The sequence below is a fragment of the Salvelinus namaycush genome, chromosome 18, assembly GCF_016432855.1.
Source record: "Salvelinus namaycush isolate Seneca chromosome 18, SaNama_1.0, whole genome shotgun sequence".
In the NCBI taxonomy this organism is placed as follows: domain Eukaryota; kingdom Metazoa; phylum Chordata; class Actinopteri; order Salmoniformes; family Salmonidae; genus Salvelinus; species Salvelinus namaycush.
In genome coordinates, this window is record NC_052324.1 from 37,543,225 (window position 1) to 37,558,212 (window position 14,988).

General features: G+C 43.1%; 1 protein-coding gene across 1 annotated transcript in view; it reads right to left on the minus strand.

Annotated features, from left to right (window-relative positions):
- The window catches only part of LOC120063414 (sushi domain-containing protein 2-like), a 43,838-nt gene that overhangs the window by 27,052 nt on the left and 1,798 nt on the right, over positions 1-14,988 (minus strand). Inside the window, exons 2-11 of the mRNA XM_039013781.1 lie at positions 14,653-14,857; positions 12,855-13,003; positions 12,068-12,437; positions 9,703-9,904; positions 9,491-9,576; positions 9,025-9,293; positions 8,664-8,807; positions 4,669-4,827; positions 4,115-4,369; positions 518-676 (exon numbers count right to left, since the gene is read on the minus strand). Of these exons, the coding sequence (XP_038869709.1) occupies positions 518-676; positions 4,115-4,369; positions 4,669-4,827; positions 8,664-8,807; positions 9,025-9,293; positions 9,491-9,576; positions 9,703-9,904; positions 12,068-12,437; positions 12,855-13,003; positions 14,653-14,857 (1,998 nt within the window). The remainder of the gene's footprint in view (positions 1-517; positions 677-4,114; positions 4,370-4,668; positions 4,828-8,663; positions 8,808-9,024; positions 9,294-9,490; positions 9,577-9,702; positions 9,905-12,067; positions 12,438-12,854; positions 13,004-14,652; positions 14,858-14,988) is intronic.

Sequence of the window (14,988 nt, forward strand, 5' to 3'; positions counted from 1 at the left end):
GTACGGTGTGTTCCTCCGACACATTGGTGCGGCTGGCTTCCGGGTTAAGCGGGCATTGTGTCAAGAAGCAGTACGGCTTGGTTGGGTTGTGTTTCGGAGGACGCACGGCTCTCAACCTTCACCTCTCCCGAGTCTTTACGGGAGTTGCAGTGATGAGACAAGACTGTAAATACCAATTGGATACCACGAAATTGGGGAGAAAAATGGGTAAAAAATGTTTTAAATAGGAACTCTCTGTGGAAAGGTTTTTTACATGGAACCCAAAAGGGTTCTACCTGGAACAAAAAAGGTTCTACCTGGAACCAAAAGGGTTCTTCAAAGGGTTCTCCTATGGGGCCAGCCGAAGAACCATTTTAGGTTCTAGATAGCACCTTTTTTCCTAAGCGTGCAAAGTCAGTATGGGTTGAATCCAACCCATTTCTTCCTACCGTTAAAGTCTCCTCTTCACGGTCCTATATCAACAAAATACATAAACACTCCTAAAATATATATTTAGAGAAATAGAGAGCCCCCTCACCGAAACACATCTTCAGCATGTCCCCCACCAGAGGGTCAGCTGGGTCTTCGGACACAGAGAAGGCCGGGACGAAGGCTGGGTCGTGTTTCACGTAGTAGTACGTGTCCAACAGGTACTTAGTGTCGTAAGTGAACAGAGACGTCTCGTTGGAGGTTTTCCCTGTGGAGAAGACAACACAACATCACATGTGCCCATATTCACAAAGAGGGCTGATACAGGATCAGTTTTGACTTGAAGATTATACTGATTAAAACAAGAGGGACGTGGGCCCATATTCACAAAGAGTGCTGATACAGGATCAGTTTTGACTTGAAGATTATACTGATTAAAACAAGAGGGACGTGGGCCCATATTCACAAAGAGTGCTGATACAGGATCAGTTTTGACTTGAAGATTATACTGATTAAAACAAGAGTGACGTGGGCCCATATTCACAAAGAGTGCTGATACAGGATCAGTTTTGACTTGAAGATTATACTGATTAAAACAAGAGGGACGTGGGCCCATATTCACAAAGAGTGCTGATACAGGATCAGTTTTGACTTGAAGATTATACTGATTAAAACAAGAGGGACGTGGGCCCATATTTATCAAGTGTCTCAGTGTAGGAGGATCTGATCTAGGATCAGGTCCCTCCTGTCCATGTAATCTAATTCATTATGACCTACAAGGCCAAACTGATCCTAGATGAGGACTCCTACTCTAAGACTCTTTGTGAATACAGGCCCAGAACATGTTTTTTATTTTACCAGGTTACTTGATTAAGAACACATTAACAGCAACGACCTGGGGGATAGTTACAGGAGAGAGAAGAGGAAATGAATGAGCCAATTGGAAGACGATTAAGGTGGCCATGATGATACAGTATGTGGACCAGTTTGTAAATTCACCTGATGTTTACTTGGTTTTAACTACAGAGGAGTTTGGTTTGAACAACAGGGTACACAGCTGCAGGGTCATGTACTCTCATTCATTCACTAACATAGTCAACTACAGTATGTCGGTGAAACTAACAGTTTAACTAACATAGTTTAACTAACTTAAATCTTATCAGAAACATGTTGGGTTGTTTTTCCAGCTTTATATTCCCTTACAACCGGTTAAACTGATATGATTGGAAATTTAGCACAGAATTTGTAAACAAAAAAAAATAGCATTTTGTTTTATTGCATTTTCTCCCCCCTAAACGTCTTTGCGCCGCGAAATAAGCAGACAGAGAAAAGTTTACCGATGCGAACTAGATTGAAGGATTAATTCTATCGATGTATGTTATTATTCGGGTGAGAGAGAGTTTATTTAGTCTTCTAAGGCAACATACAGTATAATGACAGAAGAGAAGCTGCATGTGTCTAATTATAGACAAGTCGACAAACAAATAGCCTACCGAAATGTTGGAAATTATAAGCAGAAACATATGTAAATAAGTCAATCAATTTCAAAAAATTGTTCAGCTATCTCTGACTGTAGCCCACAGCGAATTTTATATATTAGCGGTTTGGGTCGGTTACGGGCCTCAGATTTTCATCACATACATAGTCAGGCAGTTGCGGATGGGTTATAAGCAATTGCAGGTGGATGAACAAACAGCTGACCCACGCACCACTATCGCAGGAGTAAAATGAAAGCCATCAATCCAGCAAGATTTAAGTGACATGTTGTACACCTAGAAAACAGGAAATAAACGGCTGAAAAAAAGACAGATCCTCCGGTGGGCGGGGCATGCACGTTTCTAATAACAGTGTATCTAAAAGGCCAAAAATGCACAGTAATACTATATTATACTATAAATTAGATATCAATATATTATTATAACACAGAGGGCTCATTGAAAGTGTTATCAGGAACTCTGAAACAAGAGAAGTGCATCTGAGCAGCTGAGAGTGGGAGGAAAAATCTGTTCATTTCTCCTTATCTCTGTGGGTTGTGTGGAATGTTATCATGGTGTGTGACTGTGGCTCAGGCTGACCAGGCCAGGACACCACTGATCTCCTGCCATTAGGTCTGCTCTCTGGTCTGACACCATGGTTCGGCCAAGATCTCTCTCTCTATTTGCATCTCAAATGGCACCCTATTCCCTACATAGTGCACTACTTTTACCAATAACCCTGTAAGGCTCTAGACAAAAGTAGTGCACTATATAGGGAATAGGGTGCCACTTGGGACTCGCACCTGTCATCTATTAAAACCCTTTGGACGCCCTTTAACTCTAAACAGGTGGTTGGTTGGCTGGGTTGAGGGAGGGGTGAGTACACAGTACACACACTCTTCTCTTCCTTGAGAATATCTCTGTCAAAGAGAGTGAAAAGTCAAATTAAGGAATTGTGGTTTACAATTCCAGATGTACCAAAAGGTTAAGTGCAGCGTTTTAGTTGTTTCAGTATGGTACGTATGAAACACACAAACACAAAGATACAACTTGTTATACTCCTTTTCCTAACACTGCATATGTTTTATAGTTGTTTTTTGTTGTGGGGGGGGGTTAACATTTGTAAATCTGTTTAGTAAATCTAGCCCCTCAGCCCCTGGTGTCAATACAGAAGACCAGGTGATTCAAGGATGTACAGCTGCGAAGGTGAAGACAGACAGAGAGAACATAGTTTATTTGTTTTTTCCAGATGTAGCACCTGTTTTTCAGTGAATTTCCATGTTACCTTCATGTCACCTTTTTGATTCTGCCTGTCCAATGAAGGAGGAAGCAAGGAGAGGACCGATTTTTAAGACAGTTAAAAAAGAGCCTTATTGAGAAGCACAAGGATCCAATATGACGATACATTTATAGTGCTGAGCGATTAGTGCTTTTTGAGGTCGGTTCGGTTTCGGTTCGTTTATGAAAAAATAATCCTGTTTTTTAAAATTTTGATAATTTGATTTTTTAACATTTTAAATGCATTACTTGGGCTGAATGCTGTAACACATAAAACAATTAACAAAAGTCCCATGAATGTAGTGTTTACCCATTACTGCTTATCACTTATTAACTTTCATTTATTCACATAATTTTAATAAAATATTTTAGTTGTTGTCTATATTAAGTTTTTGTTATTTGATGAATATTATTTAACTTAAAGTAATCATCTCTGCTGCCTATGCTGTCTTCCAAAATCACTGCTTTAATAGTTCTTCAAAGTAAATAAGGCATACTTTTATGATTTCTGAATACCAACTATCAATAAAATTGACTATAAAACTATCACTTAGATCATGTATTTTCATGTGGATACCTCGCGAAGCAACTGCTTTCTATCTCTCTCGATCGTGTGTCTTCTGTCTCTTCTCTACTCTGTGTCTGCCGGTGGTCATTGTAGTTATTTACCTTGTTTTCTGCGCTAAGCTATGTCAAATATTTGCCTGTTCGAAACTACAACTCCTTACTACATCGCACAGTTGGTGCTTGATTCGGTTTATGTCTGGAAACAGTGCGTTGAGATCACAGAAAAAAATCTGAATTTAAATAGTTTAACAGACGTCAGTCAATTACTTATTTAAAAAATGAAAAATAACCAACATTTCAGATAATCACTCAACAAAATGTATCAACATTTTGGGATCCTAAGATGCACTTTATGTATCAATGAAGACAGAGTCGCAGGCACTCACAGCTGGCTCCGAAGGTGAAGATTTCCTCAGGACTGGTGTTGTCTGGGGAGACGACACCTCCTAGGCTGGTCAGGAGGTCATCTAAGGGGTCAGAGTTCATCTGTCCTAGCAGGCCCTGGGTGAGGTTGGTGTAGTTTGAGGGGAGCAGCACGGTGACGGCCATGGCGCCCCCCTCTCGCCCCCGTACCTCCACCCCCACGCCAGAGGAGAACATGACGGTCACGTTCTGTGGTGTTGGGGAGTACAGGAACACCCCTGGAGGGTGGAGAAAGGCAGAAAGCATCTTCAGAAGGAGAGGCTGAATACTAACTTGAGATACATGCACATAACATCACTCAATGTGGGAGATTTGTGAAGAAGTTTTAGGCTATGTCCTCATTCCTCAAGTAAAGATTAGTTTCCAAATTAACTTGATATCTTTATGTTGAGATGTAATCTTGGCACCCACTGGTCAGTAACAAAAGACTAGTTGAGATGCACTTTAATTCATATTTTAAAGAATATAAGCACGGCACACAAACAAGATTATATTGATGCCTGATATTCTCTCCTACCATGAAGGTCCATCCATGACTGCTCTGTGAAGGAGAGGACCTGCTGGTTCCTCAACACCTCCAGCTGGTTCTGCTGCTCTGCCTGGCGCACCTCTATGACATCAGAGCTCCTCTCCCTCATAGCCACCGCCGATAGCCTGGTAGCCTTGGATAATGTACCTGAGGGATTATACAAATAACATCCTCTCAGGTAAAACCTATATAGGTTAAGATACCAAAAGTGATTAACATGAATAGCAGATTCTCAAAAAAATTATTGGCTAAGATGGGCTATTCAACTGGCGGCCCGCGGGCCAGATCCGGCCGGTATATTAATTTAGACTGGACCTTTGATCAATTCCCAACATTAATAGAAGATCAGCAAAAAAATAACTGCCAAAATCCGACGTTCAGTGCCAAAATGACAAGAACTACGGTGGTCGTCTATAGTGTAGTTTTTTGTGTGGTTTCTAGTGCCTACGAAGCGTTTGAATGCTACAAAAAATATTATGACCCCATTCCTGAAAGCTATGACTCTCAGGAACACCTACTTGCCTTCCGTTTCCCTCTCTGATGCTCACAAGGACTCGTTAGAAAGGAGCGCGACAAAAAACTAAAAACATACCTAATGACTGAGGGAAATTAATTAAAATCATAACCATCTTTCAGACTGGAATTTGGCAATACCTGATTTGACACATCTTTGTCATATTTACTGAGATACTTCATTTTCAGATGATTTTAAAATGACCTAATTACTTTTAAGAAGCTTTTAATAGATAAAAAATGGTGAGCGAGCGTTGCACCTTCTCCTTTTCAATGTTGAGATCATTTTTGGTTGCACCTCAACTCACGTTGGTTTTAGCAACTTCATTTTAGGAAAAGTGTTTTATTGGTGTGTGTGCGTTGCTTTTTTTAAATAGATATATATATATATATATATATATATATATATATATATATATATATATATATATATATATATATACATACAGTACTTCTGAAGAATAATCCTATGTGGAAAATGTTTTTAGATCTGGCCCAGTAAGAATTTTGTTGAATAGCCCTGGGTTGAGGTCTCAGTGACAACTTGACACTTGTTTGAATGCTTAACTTACTGTAGGCCTAAAGTGTGGACACACTTTAACATAAGCTACTGTAGAGGATTCAATTTCATACGCATAGCATAACCTCAAATATACACTGAGTGGACAAAACATCAGGAACACCTGATCTTTCCATGACATAGACTGACCAGGTGAATCCAGGTGAAAGCTATGATCCCTTAATGATGTCACTTGTTAAATCCACTTCAATCAGTGTAGATGAAGGGGAGGAGACAGGTTAAAGGATGTTTAAGCCTTGAGACAACAGACATGGATTGTGTATGTGTGCCATTCAGAGGATGAATAGGCAAGACAAAAGATTGAAGTGCCGTTGAACAGGGTATGGTAGTAGGTGCCAGGCACAATGGTTTGAGTGTCAAGAACTGCAACGCTTCTGGGTTTTTCACGCTCAACAGTTTCCTGTGTGTATGGTCCACCACCCAAAGGACATCCAGCCAACTTGACACAACTGTCGGAAGCATTGGAGTCAACATGGACCAGTATCCTTGTGGAACGCTTTCAACACCTTGTAGAGTCCATGCCCCGACGAATTTTAGGCTCCAAGGGTAAAAGGGGTGCATCTCAATAATAGGAAGGTGTTCCTAATGTTGTGTACACTCAGTGTATAATATAATCTTAAATTGGAAGCTCTTGGCAACATCAACCCGTATCCAGACGCTCTAGTATTAGCTGAATACCATCTGAAAAGATAAACAAGGTGGTCGACTCCAACTTATAGAAACTTACATCAGGTGCTGGATCCTCGTATATAATCCACAGAACAGAAATGGCAGCACTACTGTAAATAAACTGACATTGAGATATTTTTATTGCCTCACAAACGTTTTCGGTATGAGCCCTACCACTGACATCTGGCTTCAGATCGGTTTCCTAAAGTAATGGGTTATGGGTATGGAGGAGCTCCTAACCACCGTTCTCTTCCTAACAGCTGTTCTGGAGTCAGATTGACCCGGAGAGATTGACAAGGAGAGAACAAGAGAAAACTAGAGGAAATAACATGTCTTTTCACAGCTCCAAAATGTTTTCACTTCCACAAGTATCTCAAGACCAGACGGCTTCGCTCTGTTGTTGTGTAAAAGAGTGTGTATGTGCGTGTGAAGCTGAGTTGCGATGATGCCTCTTGGGGAAGAATAGCAATCCAGCGTTCTCAAAAGGGGACAAAAAAATGTGTTAAGAAGTAAAAAAGTATTAATTTGATACAATCAAACCGCCTAGCTATTACAGAATTTCTCTTTTGATACGAGCCTGAATCCCTGAGCAGCCAAACAGATAGAAGTTGAGACAGCGAGAGAGAGGCAGAGACAGAGAGAGAGAGGGGTAGAGGCAGAGAGACAGAGGCAGAGGGGTAGAGACAGAAGTTGAGAGGCAGAGACAGACCGGAAGAGACAGAGGGGTAGAGGCAGAGAGAGAGAGCGGTAGAGGCAGAGAGAGAGAGACAGCCTAGAGAGACAGCGAGCTAGAGAGACAGACAGAGAGCTAGAGAGACAGACAGAGAGCTAGAGAGACAGACAGAAAGCTAGAGAGACAGAGAGCTAGAGAGACAGAGAGCTAGCGAGACAGAGAGCTAGCGAGACAGAGAGCTAGCGAGACAGAGAGACAGAGAGCTAGAGAGACAGAGAGCTAGAGAGACAGAGAGACAGAGACAGAGAGCTAGAGAGAGAGCTAGAGAGACAGAGAGCTAGAGAGACAGAGAGCTAGAGAGACAGATAGCTAGAGAGACAGAGAGCTAGAGAGACAGAGAGCTAGAGAGACAGAGAGCTAGAGAGACAGAGAGCTAGAGAGACAGAGAGCAAGAGAGACAGAGAGCTAGAGAGACAGAGAGCTAGAGAGACAGAGAGCTAGAGAGACAGAGAGTTAGAGAGACAGAGACAGAGAGCTAGAGACAGAGAGCTAGAGACAGAGAGCTAGAGACAGAGAGCTAGAGAGACAGAGAGCTAGAGAGACAGAGAGCTAGAGACAGAGAGTTAGAGACAGAGAGCTAGAGAGACAGAGAGACAGAGAGACAGAGAGACAGACAAAGAGACAGAGAGACAGAGAGACAGAGAGCTAGAGAGACAGATAGCTAGAGAGACAGAGAGCTAGAGAGACAGAGAGCTAGAGAGCTAGAGAGGCAGAGTGCTAGAGACAGAGAGCTAGAGAGACAGAGAGCTAGAGAGACAGAGAGCTAGAGAGACAGAGAGCTAGAGAGACAGAGAGCTAGAGAGACAGAGAGCTAGAGACAGAGAGACAGAGACAGAGAGCTAGAGAGAGAGCTAGAGAGACAGAGAGCTAGAGAGACAGAGAGCTAGAGAGACAGAGAGCTAGAGAGACAGAGAGCTAGAGAGACAGAGAGCTAGAGAGACAGAGAGCTAGAGACAGAGAGCTAGAGAGACAGAGAGCTAGAGAGACAGAGAGCTAGATAGACAGAGAGCTAGATAGACAGAGAGTTAGAGAGACAGAGACAGAGAGCTAGAGACCGAGAGCTAGAGACAGAGAGCTAGAGACAGAGAGCTAGAGAGACAGAGAGCTAGAGAGACAGAGAGCTAGAGAGACAGAGAGCTAGAGAGACAGAGAGCTAGAGACAGAGAGTTAGAGACAGAGAGCTAGAGAGACAGAGAGACAGAGAGACAGACAAAGAGACAGAGAGACAGAGAGACAGAGAGCTAGAGAGACAGATAGCTAGAGAGACAGATAGCTAGAGAGACAGAGAGACAGAGAGCTAGAGAGACAGAGAGCTAGAGAGCTAGAGAGACAGAGTTCTAGAGAGCTAGAGACAGAGAGCTAGAGAGACAGAGAGCTAGAGAGACAGAGAGCTAGAGAGACAGAGAGCTAGAGAGACAGAGAGACAGCCTAGAGAGAGGAAGTACACTACAAACAGACAGGCTCGTTTCCAGTGGAGAACAAACTCACCGTTCTCTAGTTTCACCTGCTCTGTCCGGCCCTGAACACTGAGCCCTCTGTCTGGTGAGAGAACCAGGTAGTACTCTCCTTTCCCATTGAAGGTGTACCTCACACCATCAAACGTTAGAAAATGAGGGTCCCCTAGAACTGCACCTAGGAGGTGGAGAAAGAGAAAACAAATAGGAGAAGAATCATTACGGGGAGAAATAGCAGTTTGATACTTGTTTGTGTTGAAGAGACAACACAACATAACAAGAGAAGAGAGGCTTAGGGAGAGACCAGACTGCGATAAGTACTCAGTATACAGTAGATGGTTCTGTAACAACCAGACAGCATTCTATTCTACTGTAAACACCCATGAGTTCCTCACCAGCTGTAGGTGGTGTGTAGTGTCTACAGCCACTTGAGGGTCTGTGTGTGAAGTACACCTGGCAGTGGTCAGACCACAGACAGCAGTAGTAGAATGTCAGGACGTCGTACATCCAGTGGGAAAGGCTGGGGATCCGAGGGGGGTCTCTGTAGGGAGGGGAGCCCCAGTCGTGGGCCCGATCTGGGGTGCTGCCTCCAATCGAGTCCCCTGTCAGAACCTGGGCCCCCGTGCTGTCATAGCAACACTGCTGTCCTGCTCTGTACACAGGGCTGGGGATGGGAAACATTGGCTGTTATTGATACAGTTGGTGTTTTCTACTGTTTGTTTGGTATACAAATTGTTGACTTAGGAAAGACCTGTACATATTTTTTTTATGACAAAATATAACTTGATGTCAGTAGGTGACAAATCAATACTTCTTCTGAATTCTCCCAAACTTAAGAGATGAGGTGGCCGTGTCGCCTACCTTGCGTGTACGGCTCGGACACAGTGTACAGAACCAGGGTGGTAGGTACACACACTCCCCTTCTCCATGTCACAGCCGTAGTCAGTCTGAAACACCAGAGACATTCACTTTTAAAGTGTTATAAGGATACAGTACCAGAGCCTCTAAAATCTAGCCTGAAGGTGCTCTTTGGTTGAGGGGTTATTGGTCCTCAAAGAACAAGGAATTCTTACATGGAACCTGCCGGTGTCTGCGCGGGCCTGGGCCAGGGTACAGGGACAGTCCACCACCTCCTCCAGGAAGTTAGGGAGACTCTTCTCCAGGATGTCCCAGGCCAGGCACCTGTCCAGGGCCCAGGCTGCTGAGTCCTGCCTGAAGGCCTCCTCCAGGTGCCAGGCCAAGGCATGGGCCCCACTCCACACAGCCTTGACGTTCCTGAACACAGTTACAGGGTTTATAGACAGGGACGGTATATCTATGCAAAATTCCAGGTATGTAGTTAGTGAGAGAGGACTTTGAAGTCTGGGCCCTGGTTGAGTACGGTGCCAGGCCAGGGCATGGGCCCCACTCCACACAGCTCTGATGTTTCTAGACAGGTTCAGAGGCATAGTTAGTATGTTTAAAGGGATAGTACACTATCTGAACAGGTTCAGAGGCATAGTTAGTATGTTTAAAGGGATAGTACACTATCTGAACAGGTTCAGAGGCATAGTTAGTATGTTTAAAGGGATAGTACACTATCTGAACAGGTTCAGAGGCATAGTTAGTATGTTTAAAGGGATAGTACACTATCTGGACAGGTTCAGAGGCATAGTTAGTATGTTTAAAGGGATAGTACACTATCTGAACAGGTTCAGAGGCATAGTTAGTATGTTTAAAGGGATAGTACACTATCTGAACAGGTTCAGAGACATAGTTAGTATGTTTAAAGGGATAGTACACTATCTGAACAGGTTCAGAGGCATAGTTAGTATGTGTAAAGGGATAGTACACTATCTAGACAGGTTCAGAGGCATAGTTAGTATGTTTAAAGGGATAGTACACTATCTAGACAGGTTCAGAGGCATAGTCAGTATGTTTAAAGGGATAGTACACTATCTAGACAGGTTCAGAGGCATAGTCAGTATGTTTAAAGGGATAGTACACTATCTAGACAGGTTCAGAGGCATAGTTAGTATGTTTAAAGGGATAGTACACTATCTAGACAGGTTCAGAGGCATAGTTAGTATGTTTAAAGGGATAGTACACTATCTGAACAGGTTCAGAGACATAGTCAGTATGTTTAAAGGGATAGTACACTATCTAGACAGGTTCAGAGACATAGTTAGTCTGTTTAAAGGGATAGTACACTATCTGAACAGGTTCAGAGACATAGTCAGTATGTTTAAAGGGATAGTACACTATCTAGACAGGTTCAGAGGCATAGTTAGTATATTTAAAGGGATAGTACACTATCTGGACAGGTTCAGAGGCATAGTTAGTCTGTTTAAAGGGATAGTACACTATCTGAACAGGTTCAGAGACATAGTCAGTATGTTTAAAGGGATAGTACACTATCTAGACAGGTTCAGAGGCATAGTTAGTATGTTTAAAGGGATAGTACACTATCTGAACAGGTTCAGAGGCATAGTTAGTATGTTTAAAGGGATAGTACACTATCTGGACAGGTTCAGAGGCATAGTTGGTTTGTTTAAAGGGATAGTACACTATCTGGACAGGTTCAGAGGCATAGTTAGTATGTTTAAAGGGATAGTACACTTTCTGAACAGGTTCAGAGGCATAGTTAGTATGTTTAAAGGGATAGTACACTATCTGATCAGGTTCAGAGGCATAGTCAGTATGTTTAAAGGGATAGTACACTATCTGAACAGGTTCAGAGGTATAGTTAGTATGTTTAAAGGGATAGTACACTATCTGAACAGGTTCAGAGGCATAGTTAGTATGTTTAAAGGGATAGTACACTATCTAGACAGGTTCAGAGGCATAGTTAGTATGTTTAAAGGGATAGTACACTATCTGGACAGGTTCAGAGGCATAGTTAGTATGTTTAAAGGGATAGTACACTAAAGCAGCGGTATTCTCTTCTTTTCTATGGTTGAACATCTTCTTTCTAATGACGTCAGGTTCATCAACTCTTAGTATTGAGCAAATTGCACTCATTGGAGATTATTACAGTCACTGGAGTATCTGACATAGGCTTTGAAACAGCACCTGTGAAGTGGCTACCAATGTAGCAAGTACCACTGACTGTTGGTTAGCTGACTAAACTCAACTCCATGGTGAAGGAGGTTTCTGCTCAACTCCACCAACGACAGAGTGGAGCAGAGACCAGGCTTTGTGGAATTCATCAGTTTCGACTGCATCGATTCGCCCATGGTAAATACTTCAACAAAATGTACATTATGAAACGTTTACCATGTACCTATGTTTGTCCTCTCTAGCTGCGTGCCAGTAGTGCACATTTTTCTCTACCCCTGCTTTAACTCATCAAGGATTATGGGATAATTAGTTAAATCAGGTGTGCTTGCTCTGGCTCAGGGGGAAAAAAAGATGCTATCCTCTGCAAGTACTCCTCCATGTACAGCACATGTTCCCTACCTGGCTCCATCTGAGTAGATACTGGAGCTCACTCTGACACTCCCCACCTCCCAGTCAGAGTAGGGCTTCTCGGAAGACTTGGGGGTGAAGCTGAAACTGCCGCTGTTGGCCAGGCCTTTACCGAGAGAGTACAGGTAGATCCATTCTGCCCTCAGGGAGGGCAACTCTTCCTCCCATGTAGTATCAGTAGTAGAGGTATTGACCTCTCTGTACCCCCATAGTTCTATGTTGACTCTGTCCTTGTCTCCAATCAGAGAAGGGCTCCATGTCATCCTCAGAGTTCCAGCTGTGTTGGGGGTGCCGTAGTATTGCCACTGCGTTGAATTCACCAGCGTCACTTTAAATGCAGCGTCCATTTTACTTGGGTGGACTGATAGAAAAAGCAGAATAGAGAAGGTGTGAGAAAATTCTTAAATTGCAACTGTGTGAGAGGAAATTATATGATAACTCTGTAGCTGCAAGAAAAATATTCATCTTTGGAAACGTTGAAAACTTAGCACAACTTCCACATGGGAGTAGCAGACAATGTGAAATAACATAGTTTCAAAGCTCTGGAGTTATTTACATCTTATCTTAATATCTTATCCTGTCTTTAATCTTATGTTGGTAAAACTTTAGGCAAAATGCAAAGTACTTTGGTTTACTGTGTACATTTCATCCTCAATACGGAGTCCATCTTTTTAGACTGCATTTACTAAACATTAACGAGACTTATAAGAATAAATCAAAAGCTGTGTATACCGTTACCGTTACCGTAACTGTAGTGTTCTCAAACGGGAACTCTTACCTGACAGGTATTCTCCAGAACTGTTGAAGTTCCGTCCATCTGTAGAGACGTCAAAGGGAAGCCATCCACTCTGGAACAGTAAGGGGGAGACACAGTAACCTCTGCCTTCTCCGTCTGTGTAGCCCACTGTCTCTATCTCACCCCTGAACCTGCAACACAACATGGTTCCTGTTAGGATTCACCCCTGGACCTGCAACACAACATGGTTCCTGTTAGGATTCACCCCTGGACCTGCAACACAACATGGTTCCTGTTAGGATTCACCCCTGACCCTGCAACACAACATGGATCCTGTTAGGATTCACCCCTGAACCTGCAACACAACATGGTTCCTGTTAGGATTCATCCCTGGACCTGCAACACAACATGGTTCCTGTTAGGATTCATCCCTGGACCTGCAACACAACATGGTTCCTGTTAGGATTCACCCCTGGACCTGCAACACAACATGGTTCCTGTTAGGATTCACCCCTGGACCTGCAACACAACATGGTTCCTGTTAGGATTCACCCCTGGACCTGCAACACAACATGGTTCCTGTTAGGATTCACCCCTGAACCTGCAACACAACATGGTTCCTGTTAGGATTCACCCCTGGACCTGCAACACAACATGGTTCCTGTTAGGATTCACCCCTGGACCTGCAACACAACATGGTTCCTGTTAGGATTCACCCCTGGACCTGCAACACAACATGGTTCCTGTTAGGATTCACCCCTGACCCTGCAACACAACATGGTTCCTGTTAGGATTCACCCCTGGACCTGCAACACAACATGGTTCCTGTTAGGATTCAACAACATAACAACACATATGGAGCTACAGTAAGGAAGGATAAGGTTGCCCCTGTTAGAAACGGATTTACAGTAAGGAAGGATGAGGTTGCCCCTGTTAGAAACGGATTTACAGTAAGGAAGGATGAGGTTGCCCCTGTTAGAAACTGATTTACAGTAAGGAAGGATGAGGTTGCCCCTGGTACAAACTGATTTACAGTAAGGAAGGATGAGGTTGCCCCTGGTACAAACTGATTTACAGTAAGGATGGATAAGTTTGCCCCTGGTACAAACTGATTTACAGTAAGGAAGGATGAGGTTGCCCCTTTGTAAAAACGGATTTACAGTAAGGAAGGATGAGGTTGCCCCTGGTACAAACTGATTTACAGTAAGGAAGGATAAGGTTGCCCCTGGTACAAACTGATTTACAGTAAGGAAGGATGAGGTTGCCCCTTTGTAAAAACGGATTTACAGTAAGGAAGGATGAGGTTGCCCCTGGTAGAAACTAATTTACAGTAAGGAAGGATGAGGTTGCCCCTGGTAGAAACTAATTTACAGTAAGGAAGGATAAGGTTGCCCCTGGTAGAAACTGATTTAAAGTAAGGAAGGATAAGGTTGCCCCTGGTAGAAACTGATTTAAATTAAGGTCAGTTTTCACTTCATCCTAATGGGTACAGTTAGGAGTTGGAGAAGATAAGCTGTTTACAGACTAAACTAATTGGTATCTTTCAAGATATTGACGTTATAGGGTCCAACCACAGAGGTGCGTTAAAGATTTAAGATCCCAGGGCTAACCCATGATATATCTCAAACATGTCAATGTGTGTTACAAAGATCACTACAGCTAGACGTTACATAGATGTTTACCTCCCACAGTTATCTCAGAACCAGACCGCTCTGTTGTTGTGTAAGAGAGAATGTGTGTGTGTGTGTGCGCGTGCGTGTGTGTGTGTGTGTGTGTGTGTGTGTAACCCACACCTACCTGTGTGCGTGCGTGTGTGCGTGCGTGTGTGACCTACACCTACCTGCAGGTGAGCTGCTCTTGCTTGCTTGGATAGAAGGTGGCATTGAGGATAGAGAAGACACTTCCACCCATCATAGTTCCTGAGTAAGGGGAGATCTGGAGACAGTACTGCCTGTAGTCTCCACAGCAGGTCAGAAGGGATACACATGTTGCATGACATGAACACGTCCCCTGTGTTTCACCACACTGTCCATCACATGATTGACCTGAAGAAAGATACATCTTCTTATCTTACTCAAAGATAACTCTTTTGTTTTAACAGATTTTTTTTTTCACATACAAAACTATGGGAACAATTACAGTAGTTGGTATCGTAATCTTATTAATCTTGGTTAAC